Consider the following 20315-nt stretch of genomic DNA (forward strand, 5'->3'; position numbering starts at 1 on the left):
TGCCGGACAGCTGCCAGCGATGGGTCTGCCCTGGGAGACGCAGGTCCTTGCAGCTCTCCGTGGACCTGTGACGCAGTCCTGTGGGGTTCTTCCAGAGAGAATCACAGGTGCAAGTCAGGAGTGGAACATGCGGAGACAGGCGATGGCCACACGGAACAGAGAGGGGGCCCAGGGCCGAGCAGAGCACAGCAGCGTCCACTGCCCAAGGGAGGCAAGCTGCCTGCGAGCCAGGACCTGGAGCAGCTCCCTTCTCACCGCTGACCTGGTCACTTGGGCTCAGAAAGCATTTGTTCCCATGAAAATGAGGGTCTTTCTGCTTGGTCTTGGATTCTGTCCATGCACTCCTGAGTGGAACCATTTTATTTGGGGAGTAATGACACTTGTTTTTCATGGGGCCGAGTGTTGGCCCAACACGGATGTCGCTCTTCTCCCAGGAACCAGGCCAGGTACCTTGGAATACAAACATTTCCATCAGTTCTCTCCAAGGCGAGATGGAGAAGGAGACCTGAAAGCAAAAGGCTTCCAGCCAGAGCCCCTCCAGCCGTCCTGGAGGCGGCCAGTCCACGCCGGCTGCGCTGACAGTGGCGCTCAGTAAATATTGGCGATGACTGTGGTTTGCTTTGACTGTGATCGGCGTAGACGAGATGAGGTTCGGTTCCGCCCCTCCCTGTCTCCTGGTCAGCGAGTCCTCCTTGCTTTGGCTCCAAGTAAACAATCAGGAACTGTTGCATAATACAAACCTCAGTGCTAAATACCCATTTGGCCACATTTGCAAAACAGACAAAGGAAACATTGGCATTTTTGAAAAGGGGGAATTTAGGCATAATCAGTGTTGGTTGTGGCTGACTGCCCTGTTGCAATTACAGGATGCCAAAGCTAGCTGCATTGAAATGCCAGGCCACCCCAGATCCAGGTCCCTAAAAACAAAAACCAAGCCAAAGCCGCCTGTCAGCTATGCTGTCATTAATCCCAGAATAGCTCAGGGAAGGGGCTCTTTGGGGAAGTCAGACTTCCCTTCTCAAAAGGAACGAGATCAGGACTGTCTATGTTTCTATATCCAAATGTACAGACATAGAGTCTTGTTTAGGAATGGGGTGGGGTGCAGTGGTTTGGGAAATAAATAAGCCAGGCTTGAAACAAATTGGGTTCTGAGGGTGATGATGACACTTCTGTGAGCTGGTTGAAATATCTGTCATTTGAGATGGTTCTTAAGCCTAACTTTCCTGTAAGGAATGCATTCATGGGGTTTTTAACATAGTACATACTATAACATCAAATACTGAGAAGAACATGATGGGGAGAAAAAAAGGCTGTCACCTCAATTCAAGATGACCTAAATGCTCCAGAGCCAAGTGCTTGCTTGTGTTTCTAGATGGTTTTATCATAGGATTGTCGTTTCCCTTTGGATACTTGGAAAGCCCTTGGGCCTACATGATATTGTGCATGAATCCTATCCTGCAGGCATAAGAAGGACTTGTGATTGTTGTTAAAAATGCAACTTTCAGCCCCACCTTCATAGATCTCTTTCCATGGGTGGTGTGACTAGGTACCTGCATTTTAATATACCACTAAAAAGGTTTAGATGCAAGGACACCTCAGGCCATGCTACTGAGAAGGCCTGCTATGAGCACTTGTGATTTAGCTGAAAACCAGATAATGGGCATAAAATGGATGTAAGATGGTAAATCAGTCATTCATGAGCCATTTATTCTTCATATTTGAAAGATAATCTTTTGATTCAACCATGAAAGTTATAAAAACCATTAGTTTCCACTATGAAAAGAGAAGGGGGTTGAATTTCATGCACAAGAATGTTCAGAATAGAAGAGCAGGGAGCCAAGTCCAGCCCACACTTTAAAAGCCTGACACAGCCACAGACACAGCATATTTAAGAAATGGCCATTTTAACAAGAGAAGCGGAAACAGAACCTTGCTACCTGCTATCTGCTATCCTTTGCTCTGGGCCTTAGTTTAGCATTAAGACCTGCACTTTAATCACCCTCATTCTCGGAGGAAGAAGAATTTATCAGGACAATCTGTAGAGTCTCCAATACTCAAAGTCCTCAGTGCTTTCTCCCCTTTGAGCTCTAATGATCTTAAACAACAAGTCTAAGACTTCACAGTTATTTGGGGAAGATGGAAAATCTCCAGGGTGCTTTTTCTGATAAGCATCTTCCCTTTGTTTTCTGAGTGAAAGACTTTGTATCATGGAAATCAGCCAGTGTGTCCACCCTCCTAGTGCAGGGCACTGTTGCAAGACATTCAGAGCCCATGGCCCATGGAGCTTTCAGTCTGCTTGGGAAGCAAATGCAACTGGAAGTCTGCAGGTCGTGTTTAATGGGCAAAGTGAACTAATGGCATTCAGTGCAGCAATGGACATAGAGGCACAGAGTCAGGATCCCCAGGGTGGCACACTCAACCTCTTCCATTGACCAGCTCTGTGATCTTGGTTGGTTATCAAGTCAAGCTGTGCTTCATTCTTTTCATGTGTAGTATGGAGATAATGTGGTTTAGAGTAGCACTTCTCAAACTTCTGATGCTTGATGATCCTGTGCAGAGGCGACCTGATCCAGTAGGTGTGCTGTGGAGCCTGAGCTCCCAGATGAGGCTGATGCTGCTGGTCTGAGGACCACATTTGGAGTAACAAAGGTTTGGGGTTCTATATAGACTCCCAAGTTTTATATAAAGTTCCTGACTTGGTTCTTATCACATAGCTAGTTCTCAATAAATGACTATTATTGTATGTAATATTTTGACAAGAGTTATGTGACATAGACTGTTGAAACAAATGCAGCTGATTTTTCTTAGTTGAGAAAGGCTGCTACAAACCTGGGGTGAATTCTTATTATTCAGAATAGAAAATGCTCCCAATGCACTTGAGGAATCTTTGGGACTTGTCTCAGCAGTTGTCACTGTGCTTCACTATTCCCTTAGAATAGGCACGTTGGGTCTTACAGTTCCATTTACTTCAAGGAGAGATTTTATTCAATGAAAATAAAGCACTAGGCCCATCCTTGATCACATTCAGTTGGGGAAAGATATAATTAGCTCCTGCCTCCAAACACCCAAGTGCTGGCCCCTTCTAGAAGGTGAGGATGAAAACCCAGAGAAAACAGGCAACTGCCCCACTGTTAGGTTGAGTTATGAGGCAAACGAGAGCTCCCACAGCTTAGATGCATTATACTGGTTTGTTTTTGTTTGGGGTTGTTTTCTAAAGATGAAAGGGATAGGTCTAAGATATATATTCCCATCCCTTGAGTTTAACCAAAGTTGTGTAACATAATAGCATAGTGAAATAGGGTATATGGGTATAATACTAATCTTTACTATTGATAAAAGAGGAAATAAAAATGACATTTAAAGCTATTTAGAAATAAATAAGAAAAGCCATATTATATTCTAAAACCTATAAGATAGAACCATTATAGCACTTGGAGGACAATTTATAGCAATACTGTACCCCAAATAAGAAAAATACAAAATAAATGAATCTTTTGTTAATTCAAGAAGATATAAAAAGAGCAACACAATAATACATCTTAGGAAGAAAAGTAAAAATAAGAATAAAGACAAGAGGAAAAAGAACTGGAGATAAATAACATAGGTGGAGATGATAAATAATATCAAAAGCTGGGATATACTCAGATGGGCTTGTCAAAACACTCTGTATTATTTCCCAACATGTAAATGAAACTAAAAGTAAAATATTTCCAGTTTTTAATTAAAAGACAAAATATCCTCACAGTATACTTTGAGAATAAATATGCTTTGAAAATGTTTTTGAAAATGACTGAAATTCCTGATCTGAAATTTATCTGTGTGTCAATAGTTACCTCTAAGCTTGTTTCCTAATCTACAAAGCAAGGATGGTATTAGTACGCACACCATGCGTCATTTAAGGTTTATGTATGTTATATGAAAAGTACTTAGAACAGTGCCCTGCAAAGAGTAAGCCCTTGATGTGTTGATGTGATTTTTATTAATAACTAAGAATTGTCCTACATATAAAGTCCTTTTGTTCTTCTTTAGGCTTTGTTGAATATAGTGAGTCTTTAATAAATGTTTGCTAAATTTTGTTGAGTCTTTAAGAAACTGTTGTTGAATTCCACCAGGAAGCAGGAAGGGTGGGCAGGAGGAAAAATCCACCCTAAAGAAGCTTCATTTGAATGATTAGCAGTGTGGGGAGACATTGAGATGTAGGTTTCAGTTCTCTGTGACAATTCAGCCAATAGATGTTGAAAAACATAGGTGTGTTGGTTTGTTTTATTAGTTAAAAGGTGAAACCTGGAGATAATTATACCTTCCCCAAGACTTTCTGCCCTATGGCGCTTGGAATAATGGCCAGTGTTCCCAGAAAAACAGCCATCTATATCTCTGTTCACCTGGTATACCAAAAACACACACTCTTTGTAGCCACCCTCACCTCTTCTTCCTAGGTCTGAACCTCATATTGAGTTTAGACTCTGCATTGAGAAAGCGGCCTTAGCCTAATGCCTGTAAATAAGTAAGCCCCTTGATGAGGGAGAAAGGGTCATCTCTGGAATCCATCTGCCCTGTGTTCATTTGAGTCTCAAATAGATTTGCATGCATCATTAGAGAATGGAGAGCTTTATAAATTACGCTTGACATCAAGGAGTAACTGAAGCCTGCTCACTTTGTACCACATACCTCAACAGTGACAGACCCTCAGATGCTTCTGTGTCTGATGCAAACAGTCCAGTGATGCATCTGGGGCTGAGAACCTTGGTCTGCAGCTAGTCACAGAAATTAGGAATCTTTGTGAGGCCTGTGTGGGAGCCCCAGAACCCTGTGGTTACTCACATGGATTAAATCTGATTTGCATTCCTAACGTCCTATAGGAATTGTCAATCAAAGGCAAATCCATTCTTGTATCTTGCTTCATATATCATTTCTAGTTTTACAATATGGTCCAGGAAACACAAACCCTATCATGGGAAGCCCCATAAAAAAGGAATTCTACAGTAAAATACAGATGGGAAAAAACCACCACACACTGTGTTTGTCTGCAGGAAATGCACAATGATTTGTGGATATGGAAGACTAATAAGGAATGCTTTAGGGATTTCTGTTTAAATTTATTTAGCCCAGGGATCATCAAATACTTTCTGTATAGAACCAGAGAGTAAATATCTTCAGCTCTGAGGGTTATGTTGGTCTCTTGCAACCACTCAACTCTGCCATTGTAGCCTGAAAGGAGCCATTGACATGGTAGATGGGTACTAGACTTATCAGAGTGATCACCTCATAAGTTATATAAATGTCTGATTACTATGTTTGCTGTGCACTAGAAACTAATATAATACTGTATGTCAACTGTAATTGAAAAGAATAAAAATAAATCAATTGACCAAAAATAAAAGGAGCCATTCACAATAGGGAGGCCAATGGGCTTGGATGTGCTCCAATAAAACTTTACTTATGGACCCTGAAACTGGAATTTGATATAATTTTCATGTGTACAAAATATTCTTCTTCTTTGAATCTTTTATACCATTTAAATATGTAAAAACCACCCAGCCAGCATGGTTCAGTGGTTGAGCGTCGACCTATGATCCAGGAGATCGAGGTTCGATTCCCTGTCAGAGCACATGCCCGGGTTGCAGGCTCGATCTCCAGTGGGGGTCATGCAGGAAGCAGCCGATCAATGACTCTCTCATCATTGATGTTTCTATCTCTCTCTCCCTCTCCCTTCCTCTGTCTCTGAAATCAATAAAAAAAATTTAAAAATAAAAATAAAAATGTAAAAACCACCCTTTGCATGGCCAGTACAAAAGCAGACAGTGAGCTGGGTTTGGACATGATTCCCTGAAGCCCCCTAGTTGAGCCCACTGTTTCCCCACTCTGTATGACCACAGAACCTTCCCCCCACCTCACCTGGTGACACATTGACATTCCATGGGACAGGAGCTCCTATAATAGGAGCCACTCACAGTGCTGACTGTGAACCAGCAGCATCAGCATTACCTAGGAGCTTGTTTGAAATGCAGAATCTAACCCTGTATCCGAGCACTGACTCAGTCTGAGAGTGGGACCCAGCGATGTGTTCTCACAAGGTTTCCAGTGATTCTGATGCCTGTCGAAGTGTTAGAAGTACTGCCCTAGACCACACAAGGAAAACTGCTGACTTGGGAACATTAAATGCCACCTGGCGGTGTCAGAGCAGTTCACTCAGTCAATTATTCAATAAGTCAATTAACACAGATTGAACACCTACTAGGGGCCAGACCCCTAAACACTGGTGATTTGAAATAATTAATAGAACACTGTTGGGCCCTTAATGGATGGGAGATTGTGTTGCATCAGAGCCCCAGGGAATAGTTTCGAGTGGCTCTGCTTCTTGTTTCATTTACTCAGCAGGCTTTGTTGGCTGGGGCCACACTCCCAGCTTGGGCAACACACAGGATGGAAGTTTAATGTGCTAATGTGAGGCAAGTGTTCTAGGTCGCCTAGATAATAAATGCCATTTCACTATCAACATCCTTTCAGCTACTGAAATGACCATTGAATGCCGACCCTCAGCATGTTAATATGCTTGAGTTTTGGTTTTGTGAGACAAGTTATCAAACACTAGCATTAAACATCCCAACAGAGAGTCCTGATGTGTGCTCCATGCCCGCTGTCCCTCCATTCTTCTTAGGAGAGGGAATATTGCTTTTACAGCTTTGAAACGCTGTACCCTTGAGATCTGCCACATTCGTCAGCCTTCCTACAGAACCTCAGACACACACCCACACTTTAGAGCAGGACAAAGGTGTGGGAGCCTCTGGGGGACCATGAAAGTGGTGAAAACAAAGGTGTTCACCACGTGGCTTCTCTGCCATCTCCCCCACTGCTCATCAGCCAGCTCCTCACAGGGTACCATCAACTTGAAGCCAGGGGGCCCAATAGCTGTTCTTCAGATGCTGAGAATAGCAACTCAGAGAGGAGATCGCCAAGGAAACACATGAGACCAGAGGGCGTCCATCAGCAGACAGCCTGGAGGAGGGGAAATGGCAGCTTTACGGGTCGGAATGCACACAGACTTCTGCTTCTAATCAACTGACCTATTAAATGGAGAGGTCAGCTGCTCGCTTAGCTTGAAGGAAGAAGTCTCCCCAGGAACCTAGCAGCAGAATGCAGAGACGGAGAGCAGGGCGAGAAGGCGCTCGTTTGCCCCCATGTGGTAATCCCACGAGAGGCGCTGCTTAGGGACTGGAGTCCCAGGCGCTCTGCTGGTTTCCCTGGTTTCAGGCTTCAGTGGGTGCTCAGCATGCCTGCTGCCCAGCCACTAGTAAAGGAAGCTAATTAACAAATATTGGATTTATTCCACTCTTAGCAAAGGGTACAGGCTTGTCCAGAATGAGCAAGGCTTTACGAATATTAAACCCCCACATCCTTACACACAAGGTAGATCAGAACTTTCTGTAACATTTTCCCCTAAACAAGCCTGTGAGATTGCTAGTATTTGCCCTGTTGAGAAAACTGAAGCTCAGAGATGGTAATAAACTTGCCCAGAGTCACCCAGCAACTGAGTGCCAGACCCAAAGCCCCAACAAGGTCTTTCTCACATGCAGGCCCTTATCCACTCCACTAAGTTCCAGCCCACAGTCTACTCATGTTCCCACAATCCATCGTTTTATGCCCCAGTCACTCGGGAACATTGGAACGGTGCTTCTGTTCAAATCAAGGTTCAGGAGTGACTTGGCGTAAATTCCTTCCATTTTCTGTTTCCTAGGTCCCTGATTTCTAAAACGGAGACCTGTATTTAAGCAAAACACAAAGCATTTGAAGCTCCACATCACATCATGAGCACATACTCTGGTGGCCAGAATAGGTTTGTGAAAATTAGCAGGCTCGTGGTATGATGCCCAGTCGATATTTCAAATGACCTCCCATAAAACAAACTTAACATAAGCTTACTATCTTTCTTTTTTGAGTGCCACTAGTAGAATGCAGCTCTGAAGCTTTTTTCTTCTTTTTCACTAGGATTTCATATCTGATGCTTTGCCCAAGAATCACTGGGTACAAAAGAACTGTGAAATCTATTCTCTCCAAAGAAGCTTTACTTTAGGGTTCCTCCTGCCCAGGAACTTGGAATAGTCTGAGTTACTTCACAAGAGCAATACATGTGAAAGATTCTAACAATATGTACTAAGTTAAAATCCCAGAGGAATTCTGCCTTGGCTGTCAGGAAAGCACTATAGCAGTGGCCCTGGGAAATGGGGTCATACAGCCCGCCTCCCCAGGCTAAATTTCTCTGTGAACTTTGGCTCCCTTGCCTCCCAATGAGTATGTTCCTGATTCTTTTTTGATGCAGAGCTTTCATTTTATTTTTGCAAAAAGTGCTTCTCATACAAGTCATAATAGCAATAACAATAATAATTTTTTTAAAAAACATGGTATTGCCCCAAAGCCCTAAATCTAATTTCCCTTCCCAGCTTCAGTTTTCACTGGAAGGACAACCATAATTGTGTTTTTCAGTTAGAATATCATGCTTCCATGCAATACCTCTATTCCATTCTAAGTTTCTTCAGGCCCTTATTAGTTAGTGGAACACCAGCTGCTATAACAAAACAAAACCCTCACATTTCAGCAGTGTAGTACAATGGAAGTGCCTTGTCACCTCATATGAAGGCTCAGGTCTTTCTGGTCAACTATTAAGTTTCCTCCAGGCACAGATTTGAAGGGCCCAATTTGCTGCTCAGCCACGGCCTGGCCACCCTCTAGGGCCCTATTTTTGCTGGCAAAAGGGGAAAGAGAGGGTGTAGAAGGAATGCTTGCTTCTGCACTGCTTTAGTCTGGCAGGTACACACAGTATTTTGACTACAACTCATAAACCATCTCTAGCCACATGGCACCACCTTTTTCCACTGGGGACTGGAAATGGAATTGCCAGCTGGGCAGCCATTTCCCTGAGACTGTGCTCTACCATGGAGGCGGGGGTGTGAATCCTGGTACACAGTCGGCCATCTCAGCCACAAGACACGAGCCCATGCCTTCTACAATTGTGCTACTCACAGAGAAGTTATCGTATCAGATAGTTATCTTGTTGAACCCTCTGCCTGATGGCCATTTCTGGGGACATGACTTCCTTAGGGAGGCCTGCTGTGACCCATGGGTACCCGTGGTGTGTCCCCAGATATAGTTAGCTTCACACTGAACAATCCTAATTTCCTTGTTTCACTCCCATCTTTCCCATTAGACTGTAGTTCTGTGACAGCAGTGAATTTGCCTGCCCCGTTCATCACCATATTTTTAGTGCCTAACACTGTCCTGCATATTATAGGTATGCAATAAATATTTGAGAAGGAAGGAAGTGCAGAAGAAGGAAGGAAGAAAGGAAGGGTGGAGGGAGTGGGCTGGTTGGCTCTGGAGGCAGCTGTCAGGCTACCTGTAATTTGTAACACAGGGGATTCTGAGACAGTAGCCAGAAAACGGGCTGGTCACATTTCGGGGCCAAGAACCCATCCCTCTTTGGAGAAATCGTTGCACACACCTATATAATCCCTCTTGGCAATCTCCGATAGAAACTGAAAAAGACTGAAGATTTTCTCTCTTTTGCTCCTACATGTCTCTAAATACAATGGAATACTACTCAGCAACAAAAAGGAATGACCTATTAGTACATGCTACGACGTGAATGAATCTCAAAATAATTATGCTACACCAAAGAAGCCAGACAGAAAATAGTGCATGCTGTATCACTCCATGTATATAAAATTTTAGGAAATGCAAACTGACTTTTCTCAGCCTGGGGTAAGGGGGCTGGGGGTGAGGGATATGTTCATTTTCTTCCCTGGGGCCATGGTTCCCTGAGTGTGTGTGTGTGTGTGTGTATATATATATACATATATATATATATATATAAACTTCTCAAATCATGCACTTCAGATACATGGGATTTATTGTATGCCAATTAAGCCCCGGTAAAGCTGTTAAGAATAACATTAAAATAAATAAATAGGTTAAAAGTGTGGTAGCCCAGCAGCGCCTCGGTGCAGGCCGTGGCTCCTGGAAACACTTAGGGAGCGGCGGGGAGCAGGCAGGCCCCCGGGCCGGGCATCCTGGCATCCTGGCATCCTGGAGAGCGCGCCCCGGGCCCTCGCGCCGCGTGCGCTCCCAGCCAGGAGCCGGTCGCGGAGCGGGGCGTGGGCCCCCGCGTCGCGCATTTGCGCAGCTACCCACGCGCGTGTGCAACCCGCTCTCCGCAGGTCCCGGGCCGAGCCGTCCCCGAGCGCAGCCGGGCGCGCAGCCTCCCTCGCCGCGGCCATGGCCGAGGACGCCGACATGCGCAACGAGCTGGAGGAGATGCAGCGGCGGGCGGACCAGCTGGCCGACGAGGTGAGGGCGGGCCGGGGCCGGGGCCGGGGCGGGGGCGGGGGCCCTAAGTCTCGGGGGAACACCCGCACGCGGGCCGGGGCGGGTCAGTGACACAGCCCGCGTCCCCTTCGGGCCGCAGCCCAAACCCTCATCTCCTAGGAGCGCGGAGGAGCCGGGAGCCTCCGGGACGAGCGTGTCGCAGGAGCTGGCCCACGGTTACGTTTTCTGGAACTTTGCGAGCTGGTATCGCAACTGAATTGTATAAACTGACAGTTGAGTAGATGGTGTTAAAACCAGAGGTACGAAATCCTCGAAACTCATCGCTCCCCAGTCCTTTGACTCTATTTTACCACCATCTACGCTGTCAAAGGGCTTGACACGCTTGGGGTCTGCAGTGGGGAGACGCAGAATGTGCCCAAGTTCTCCCTCAGCGACAACCTGATGTGCTACTTAGAAATCACACAGGGTGACAGTATTTATTCTGTGGGAACCTGCAGACACTCCAAGTCAGGGCTGGACTTACTGTTTTGTTGATTGTCTAGGCTTAAAAAAGGGGAGAAAAAATTAATAACGCAGATTAAACTTAAAAGTGTGCACGTCTGCAGCTATTACACTATGGATAGCACACAGAAATTGAGAAAATCTATATTTGAAAACAATGATTCTCTTCAGCAAAGAAGTGTCCTGCATCACTGACAAATGAGTACAGTTCCAAGTCTGTCTTCATGGTTTCCCTTTCCTCTTACTCATTAACATAAACTATCAACCAGCGCTCAGCAAAGAACCAACTTGTTCTTCACAGTCAGTTACGGGCTCAGAGGTCAGCACAAAACAAAAGCTTTCTGTGAGAACCAATTGGTTATATGGAACTTATAATAAAGAGTACTGTATATTTTATTATTATTTGTAAATTTTGTGCTATTCATCCTTCATAAACTTAAACCACATATATTCCTATATTTTTTCTGGAGAGCCAGATGTTAAACATTTGCCAGCATACCACTGCTTACAGCCCTTCTGTTTTAAAAAGCAGGCTGCTCACAGCTCTTCCAGGAAAGTTAACATGCTTTGTGTTTCTGCAGAATCTGGCCCCAAATAAGTTGTCACCTAAAAGCACAACTTTGAGAAATCACACTGGTTTTTAGGGTCTAGTAGTTTGAAAGGAACTTAGAAAAAAGTGACAACACTGTGCCTGAGGGACCAGTCTTTCTATCTCATTCTTTCTTATCTGAGGTGGAAGATAATTATTATAGCTGGCTCCTATGGGCTAGTTATTTCAAACATGCTTGGTTTTTTTCACCCTAAGGCAACAGCTTAATTTGTATTGATAAGAACTTCCAATTGTGTTTCTAGGGGCTTTATAAAAAAGTTAAATGTTAGATTCATCTCAATTCATGTAAAATTCTGTTTGTGCCTAAAATTCAATATTCCTGTTCCAGGGTGGTCAAGTTAGTCCTCTAAGTATTTGAGATCATTTCTCATGCATCGTGCACATGCAAAATAATCTTTTCCATATTACTTTGTCTGATATCAAGATCAGCTTCATATGGTTTTGATTTTAGGAAGATTAGCTGCAATGTAATTGCTTTAGGGAATCTTATGATATAGAAAGCCTGACAGGAAAGAGATTGAAAATGGGAAGACCTTTTGTGTTTCAGTTACAGACATAAAAGCACATGTGATGGCAACCCTTTGTGTTTCTCAAGGGACAAATGTAGTTCTGATTTTCCAAGACCTCTGGATCCTGCACTTATAATATTTATGTTCTTTATCTTAGTCGCTGGAAAGCACCCGTCGTATGCTGCAGCTGGTTGAAGAGGTAAGGAGTGATCATATTTTATGATAACCTACTCCCTTTTGCTGACATATTCTATCCCTAGACCCCACTGCCTTTCCCTGGGCCATGATCCCATTGATTTTGCATTAATGGAGCCTACCAGGAAGCCATATAGTGGGGAGGTGCTGTATTGAAGTTGCCAGGTAGTTATCAGAGTATCTGCCTCCCAGCCCAGGCTACCTTTACAATCTGAGAAGCAGAGATGGATGGTATTTCCAAATAAATGCTCCCAATTTAAACAAATCAGATTGACTTCTAATATACAAAGGAATTATCTGCATAAAAACCTATCTGTAATGATTTTGATGCCTTAAGTTGCATCTAATCTTGACATTCTGTTCTGTCTTTAGCCACATGTATGACTTTTTAAAATATGCACCCCTATAGGTATAACATTTTCAGAAATTTTTATGTTTGGACTCACGCACTAACATGCATGAAATAAGAGGATAATTCTTTAATAAGGGGAAATATTAAGACAAATAATGTAAATATAGAAGTTCTTTTATATTCCTGACTCTGGATTAAACATCCATTTTCGAGGCATGGTTAACGAATCGCAAAAACTATTTTTAAATGGGTAAAATAGGTCAGATAGCAATTACAGAATCAAAAGGCCATTTTCCCTAAAACTCACTGATTCCAATTTGGGAGAGCAGCAGTCAACCAGGAAGAATAAATGGATTAATTGAACTTGTCCTTTGGGAGAGATGAAGTAGAAAAGGAATGGGATGGGTTATATTTATTTAAATGAATAGAATAAGCCCAGTAGTTTTCTTTTCGGTGAGATGCTATTTTAGCTATGGTTTGAAACTGATAATCAATGTGTAAATTCATGTGTCGTGATCATTTTTAGAGATCTTGGAGGTTCTCTAGCAGAATAATTAAATGAGCCGACTTGCCTCATGCCACTGTAAATTGTTTATGCAATGACACGAAAGGGAAAAAAAGATAAATTTTACAAGGCTAACAGGAAGGGCAGCTGCCTCTCACACTAAAGGAGCTCCCAGGACACTTGGGAAGGGCAGGGAGCTGGACTTAATAAAATCTGTTATCACAAAAAATGACGATTTGAGAATGTAATGTAGCACAAACTGGCACCCATAGGAAGGCAGGCCGGGAAGAGGCCCTCAGCAGCACAGGAAAGCAGCCTTTGCTCTCTAATAAAGAGAAAGTATTCTCTGCTCTATCCTGGGAACACCATTCATGCAGAAATACTTGAGGGCCAAGATAGGGGCAGATAATCTGGATCTAGGAGTGCTGGAGAGGCTTCCAGAGTAGGCTGATTGTTCCTCAACCTGAGAGCAAGTGAAGGGAGCAAACCTTAGTGGCACTTCTGTGTAAGCTCTGATGGTGACCTGAAGGGAGCCCAGAAGTCTGCTGGCATAATTATCCTGCTACGTCTTCATCACCTTCAACCATAGCCCCCAAGCTCATTTTTAAAATTTTTACTTACATGTGCGCACATGTGAAGTAAATTTCTAAAGTAGCAGACCTATCTCCAATTTGCTTACCTGTGCAATGTCAAGACACTGTCCGGGACGTGGACTGTGATGGAGCAAATGCATCAAAACGCACCCCTTTGAACTGGCCCCTCGCCCATCAGTCTTGGGGCCAGAGACACTTCTTGTTGGTGTCTTAAATTGCAGGCAGTGTGGGCCAGTCTTGAAAAGGGAGTGTCTCTGCTCTGATTTATTCTGGGGCAGGGGGAGGAATCTCAAAAGCTCTATTGATTGAAGTAGGATTCTTGAATCATACATGTTTGTTTTTCCTCAAGTGTTTCTCGATCAAGCACAAAGTTACTTCCCAGAACAAGGGGTGAAACAGATGGACGCTCTCTCCCACCTTTAATGAGCGAGAGGGGGCTATTAGACTTTCCATCCTCGGGAAATTATGAGCAGGCCATTACTAGAATAGATTGATTTGTTCTTACTTCCTCCTGGGTTATTTTATATTTATGGTCAAACACCTCTTATGTCTAAGGCATTGGCTATTCAGATGATATTCTGCTTTTCAATCAAAAAGGAAATTCTCTTTAAAGAGAATCAGCATTAAATATTCATCAAGGGCAGAAATGATTTGGAAAATCTGAGCATTGAAATACCAGGATCTTGCCCATGATCCCAAAGTGCACCAGTGCTATATAATTTGAATTGAGCAGAATTCCTATTGCAATTCAGTCTCAAAGACAGGAAAGGTTACTGAGCTCCTGATGTCTCCCTGAGGCAAACAATCTCACTTTCAGTGGAACGGCTGACTTTGTGCCGTCTTTCATGGCCTGTAGGGTGGAACATAGTTGTGGGTTAGAGGCTTGTTTTTTGGCAGAAGCAGCATTAGCATTGCAAGGATGATGTAAAGTTACACAGAGGACAGTGGGGAAAGTTGAGAAGAGCTGAACGCCATACACAAGTAAAAGGGTTAGAAATTATATAGCACTTGGTTCCCAGCCTGGAGGTGGGCAGTGTCTCTTTTGATGGATGCATTTCAACAAATAAGTATGGAATGTCTAACTCTGGTGGTGGGAGGGAAAATAAAAATTTGTATCATGCAGGAAAACAGCTATGAAAAGAGCTCTCCAAATTCAAGGTCGTACCTGCCTTAAGAGCACAGAGGAGGCAACAGTGACTTCTGGTAGGAGAGCCGTGAAGGTATCCTAAAGGAGGGAGTATTTGATGCCAGACAAAAAACGTTAGCTCTGCTAACACTAAATGCAGTGTACACGTGAATGCCTTGGGCTATGAAAACTCAGCCCAGGAGAAGCCACACTGCTTTAGGCAGGCTCATTCAAAAGCCTGGAGTGCTGCCTGGGGGTTCCCCAGCGTTTCATGGCTGTTTTAGCATCTTTTCTTTTTAAGCCAATTTACCTTTCAAGACACTTTGGCCATGAGAAGAGAATAAGCATTCTAAAGCTCTGGCTGTGATATGGCAGACTTTCTGCTAAAATGGAAAATTCAGGCTGGGCAGCTGCATCCAGACAGGTAGATGTGGGCCTTTTGGAACTTGCAGCTGGAGAGGGCCTGGCCTCTGCTAGTTTCAGCTCACATGTATTGAACTTGGGGAAAATCATCTCAGAATGACTAAAGAAAGACTTTTAAATGTTCCACAAACGTGATTTTAGTTCATCCACACAAAAGGAAAAATAAAAATGGGGCGGGGGGGGGGGGATGGAAAAAAAAATCCCTCACATCTCAAAGTGCCCTATTTTTAGGCAGACAGTTTCCCTAGCAATCTCAAATAGAAACCAAGAACTGAGCTAAGATAAAAATAGAGTCACCTCATCTCGCCCTTAGCTATTATAACACAATACTTGTTAAGAAGAGAAGAGAATAATTTGTCTCCCCTAAGATACTGTCCCCAGGCCTGCCCTTCTCTTTTGCACTGTTAGTTCCCCCAATGAACAGTCCAGTTATTGGGATGAAAGCTGTCAGCAAAACAGTGACGCCAAATTTACACTCTAACATTTCTTGAGAACCTACTATGTGCCCCTTACTGTGCCGAAAGCCATCATCACCAAGCATATATTATCTCAATCCTTGTAGCCACCTTTCATTACTACAGATGACCTGTGAACCACGCAGGGGTTAGGGGTGCCCACCTCCTGTGCGGTCAAAATCCGAGTATACCTACAGATTTTGATCCCCATTTGACCAAGGGAGGAATGGAAGCACACATTGGTTAAGTAGCTTGCATGAGACACACAGGTACAAATGGCGAGATGAAATTAAAGTCCAGGTCTACCCGATTCCAGAGTGTGAATTCTTACACACCGCACCTAACTTCCTGTCCGCCAGCAACTCATACAACTTACTTTTCTTTGAGAATTCCACAAAAAACAGAAGGATCCAAGAAAACAAATAAAAATAAAAGCAACTCATTCTGAAGCGATTGAGATTCCGTATAAATGCAGTCCTTTATCTTAATGTGCTCCTTTTTTAACCATAGCCTCCCATGGAGTTGAATTTGTAGAAGCCTTTTACATGCATAGCTCATTTTATCCTAAGTACTCTGGGAAGTGAAGGAGCTATTTCTATTACCATCAGAAAGCTGGGAAAGCTGAGAAACAGAGCAGGTGACTCTAGGAACAAAATTGCAAAGATTTGTCTGGAGGTCAGGGGTACTGACTCCCAGATCCCCGCTCCTCCCACCTGACCAGATCGCCTCTCAAGCTGTGAAACACAAGTGAGAAGCCATGCATTTGTCTACCTACCTCTTATTCTTAGTGCCTGGAGCAGAATGGAGGCTCAGTAAACGCTTAGCAAATGAATGAATGAATGAATGAATGAATGAATGAGCGAGCAAGTGAGTAAATGAACCAGCCTACCAACCACCCAATTTTATTTGGCATTTCTACCCTTATCTTAAAGATGGGGCCCAGCCAGCGTGGCTCAGCGGTTGAGCATAGACCTAGGATCCAGGAGATCTCGGTTCAATTCCCAGTCAGGGCACATGCCCTGGTTGTGGGCCCGATCCCCAGTCAGGGGCATGCAGGAGGCAGCCGATGAATGATTCTCATCATATTAATGTTTCTATTGCTCTCTCTCTCTCTCTCTCTCTCATCCTTCCTCTCTCTGCGATCAATAAAAAAAAATTTTAAAAAGAAAGAAATACAGAATCTCAGGCTCTCCCCCAGTCCTACTGAATCAGGATCCATCTTTTTCTAAGCAGAAGACTCATATGCACATTAAAGTATGTGAAGCAGTGGTCTGGAAGCTTCTGATGGTAGTGGGTAATAATGTGATTTTTAGTTTGCCTACATATCCTGCTATAGACGCATTTTCTGAAGGTATTTATTTTATAAACACTTCTGTAACGCCAAATATAGGCCAGACACCATGCTATTGCATGCCACATATTAACTCATTTAATTTGAATAACTCGATGTGTTAACTATTATTATACGTGACAAATGAGAGAACTGAGGCACAGAGCAATTAAGACATTTGCCCGAGGTCTTGCAGCTAGGAAATGAAATCGCCAGGAGCCCAGGGCAGAGTCTGGCTCTAGAATCTGTGCTGTCGGGGCTCCTGACGCCCTCCTGAGCCACCGCTCTCCAGACTACATTCTCATTTCTCAACCGAAGCCCACTCAACTGTGCTCAAAAGCAAGGCAGGCTTTTGTGTCTGGGAGAGTGAACCGGGCACATTCTCTGAAACGGGCAATTATAAAAGCTCACAGAAATCGCTTTTAGGGTTTTATTTAATTTTTGGACGCACTATTGGAATTGAACTGTGAAAATACCGTTTAAAAATAAAAACCCTCTGTTGACCTCCACTAACATCTCTCTTTCTTAATTTAAAATAAGTCAGTGGGAAATAAATGGGGCTATGAGAGATGTCTTATTTTAGAATTTATTCTAGGGAGACACAGGAGCTCTCCCTGAAAAACAATTGAAACTGTAAGCAATGCCATTTTATATTTTGTGGAACAGGATGTCTCTGCTTCCATTGAGAGCTGTAGTGGAGAACGGTACTAAAACTTGTGAATGGATTGTTTTCTCATTACTATTGCGCAGAATTTCATGCTTCGGAATGAAGAAATTCAGATTTCACCTGAAATAAGAAATTGATTTATTTTAGGTTTTTCTAAAATCCTTATTTTATGAGGATGACCTTTATTTCTCATCTCCCAGGGCTTTTCTAAATCTCAGACGAGTGAGTTTCCTTCTGAGCTGTGTTCCTCAGCCTTTGCGAAGCAACCTTTCCTCTGATAACCCTAGAAATCCTGCCCCCTAAGATTCTTACACATCCCGCCCCAGTTCAGTGAGGGAGACTTTCTGATCCATCAGGCCAGAGAAGAAGATTTAGTCTAGACGATTTCGTGGGGTTAGCTTTCTGTGGTGGGTGTGATGAAAACTGCAGGTGTTTTTATTTTCCAAATATAAAATCACAGTAGAATGTTAAGTGTGTGTGTTCCCGTCGGATGCCAGGCCCTGTCTGCAGCCCTGGCCTGTGGAGCTTGAGCTGCATTTCCCTCTTCTACCCTGAGGATCCCTGATGGGGCAAGTCCACCGGCCACCAGCTCCCCAGCCCCCTGAGCCCCCCGAGCCCCCCGAGCCCCTGATACTCTTGCCCTGTTTCCTCCCTCTGTTCCTCTGGTCCTCCTTCAGCTTCCATTTCTAATAGAGCGAATTATCCCCTTTACTGATTTTTCTTTCTCTCTTTTCTCTCTAACTCTTTTTCAACTTTGCTACCATTATTGGAATGTAGAGTAAAGATGCTGGTATCAGGACTTTGGTTATGTTGGATGAACAAGGAGGTAAGTTGAGATTTCTTCAGTAAGAACAATTTCTCGTCTGAATAAAGTGCGTTAAAAATGTTTTGCAGGCACAGGTGGTCATTTTTAGACATGTTAAACACGTAGATGAGTGTGAAGATTCTAGAGTTTCCATCACCTTGCCCTTTTTTTTTTTTTCTGTTGAAAAGATTGGTAAAGGTAAATGTATTAGAAATATTGAGGCTTTCGTGATTAAGTGAGTAGCACTACTGTCCCTGTTATATATGGTGGGGTAACAGAATTTTGAAGGCAAAAGTTATTTGTTTGGTTGATTTTTTTTTTTAAATGTTAGTATTTTAGACAGTGTAAGAATTTTTTTATTCTCCTTACTCCCAACCTTTCCCATAAATTTGATTTTCTTTTAATTATTGTTAGATAGAATAAGATTGAGACACACACATACACACACACACACACATATAATGCTGTCCATTTCTTTTGACCATCCTAATTCAGTAGCTGGCAGCTTTGACTTCCAAGTCATTATGAGGAAGCCTTAAATAACTGGACACATGCTATATCAGAGGGGGATCGTAGGAAAATGGGAAATCAAACCAACTGAAATATTAGACCTGTTTTCTAAATTATGGAGACTCTAAAAGCAATGAAAATCAGAGGGCCAACATTTTAGTGCAGGATTTCTAAGGTGGGATCAAGAAGGGTATTACCAAATGTTTCCTTTGTCTCTATATAGGGAGTCATATGGTGATGATTATTTTACTTTTAGCCACAAGTTAGTTACCCAATTTCATACTGAATTCTTATCATAATAAAGAGATTTTTGAGAAAATTTATCTTTGTTCATATTTTATGAAAGCATTAGAAAATTCTTCAGAATCATGAAAAAGTTTTATGGTGTCAAAGATAAAAATATAAAACTCACAACTTATTCACAAGTGTGTTTATGGGATCATAAATAAGCTTGTGAATAAGTTGTTGTGAAATACCATATCAACCTTGTAAGTAAGTTGTTGTCAATGTTTTATATTTTTACCTTTGTTTACGGGATACCATAAACAAACTCAGCATAAAGCTCAAGCTGGGAAAAATTTTGCCATGCAGATAAGAGACATAAAGCATTTTTCTAAAATCACAAAAGGAAAGGGCAACAAACTAAAATAAAAATGGACGTAAGTTCTAAATCATCAGTTTACAAACAGACATATGAAACCATGCTTCAAGCAACAACAATGACATACCATTCTTTAGCAGACTGACACAAATTTTTAAAATGTATAATCACCAATGCTGTGAATATATTCCAAAAACACAAACACTTGCTCTACAGATGGGTACTACAGACTGATGACACGTTTGAAGGGTAATTTGATAATATCTTCAAAGTTTGAAGTGCACCTGTGTCTTTGACCAAAACATCCCACTCAGAATTGTACATTACAGATATACATTGACAATTATATTTTAAAAATGTCCATGCCTTACCTGCAATCATATAAAACTAGAAACAGCCCAAATGAATTATGGTCTGGCCATAACAAAATATATTCTGCAATCATTTATTATAGGATAGGGTGGGCAGACACTGGGGAAAGGTGTATCTTTGGGGTCCTCTGGGAAGCTAATGTTAAGAAGCATTTATGAGGGCCTGAGGTTAATTAGGGGAATGTCTGTGATGGGTGACGGGGAGAGGGAGGAGCAGTAGGCAGGGAGAGCCTTCTGCCTGTGATGTGGATCTGACCCAAGAGAAGAGGAGGGAGGAAGCAGGATTGGGGAGGAAGGGTCTCAAGTGCAGCACAGCTCTGAGAACATCCCAGCCAGGTGGATGGGAAGCCAGGAGCAAACACTACCCCAAGAGCAGCCCCGTGTTGGGCAGGAACACCTCAGCTCTGGTAATGCCACTGTGCTCAGTCATTAGCTAGAAGCT

General features: G+C 43.0%; 1 protein-coding gene across 6 annotated transcripts in view; it reads left to right on the forward strand.

The window, feature by feature from the left end:
• The window catches only part of SNAP25 (synaptosome associated protein 25), a 71254-nt gene that overhangs the window by 33122 nt on the left and 17817 nt on the right, over positions 1 to 20315 (forward strand). For all 6 annotated transcript variants that reach the window (XM_081150167.1, XM_081150168.1, XM_081150171.1 and 3 more), the window contains exons 2-4: positions 10212 to 10341; positions 12098 to 12139; positions 18364 to 18412. In XM_081150167.1, the coding sequence (XP_081006293.1) occupies positions 10270 to 10341; positions 12098 to 12139; positions 18364 to 18412 (163 nt within the window). In that variant the 5' untranslated portion in view covers positions 10212 to 10269. The remainder of the gene's footprint in view (positions 1 to 10211; positions 10342 to 12097; positions 12140 to 18363; positions 18413 to 20315) is intronic.

The sequence above is a fragment of the Miniopterus schreibersii genome (genome assembly GCF_964146895.1).
Source record: "Miniopterus schreibersii genome assembly, chromosome: 10".
Classification (NCBI taxonomy): domain Eukaryota; kingdom Metazoa; phylum Chordata; class Mammalia; order Chiroptera; family Miniopteridae; genus Miniopterus; species Miniopterus schreibersii.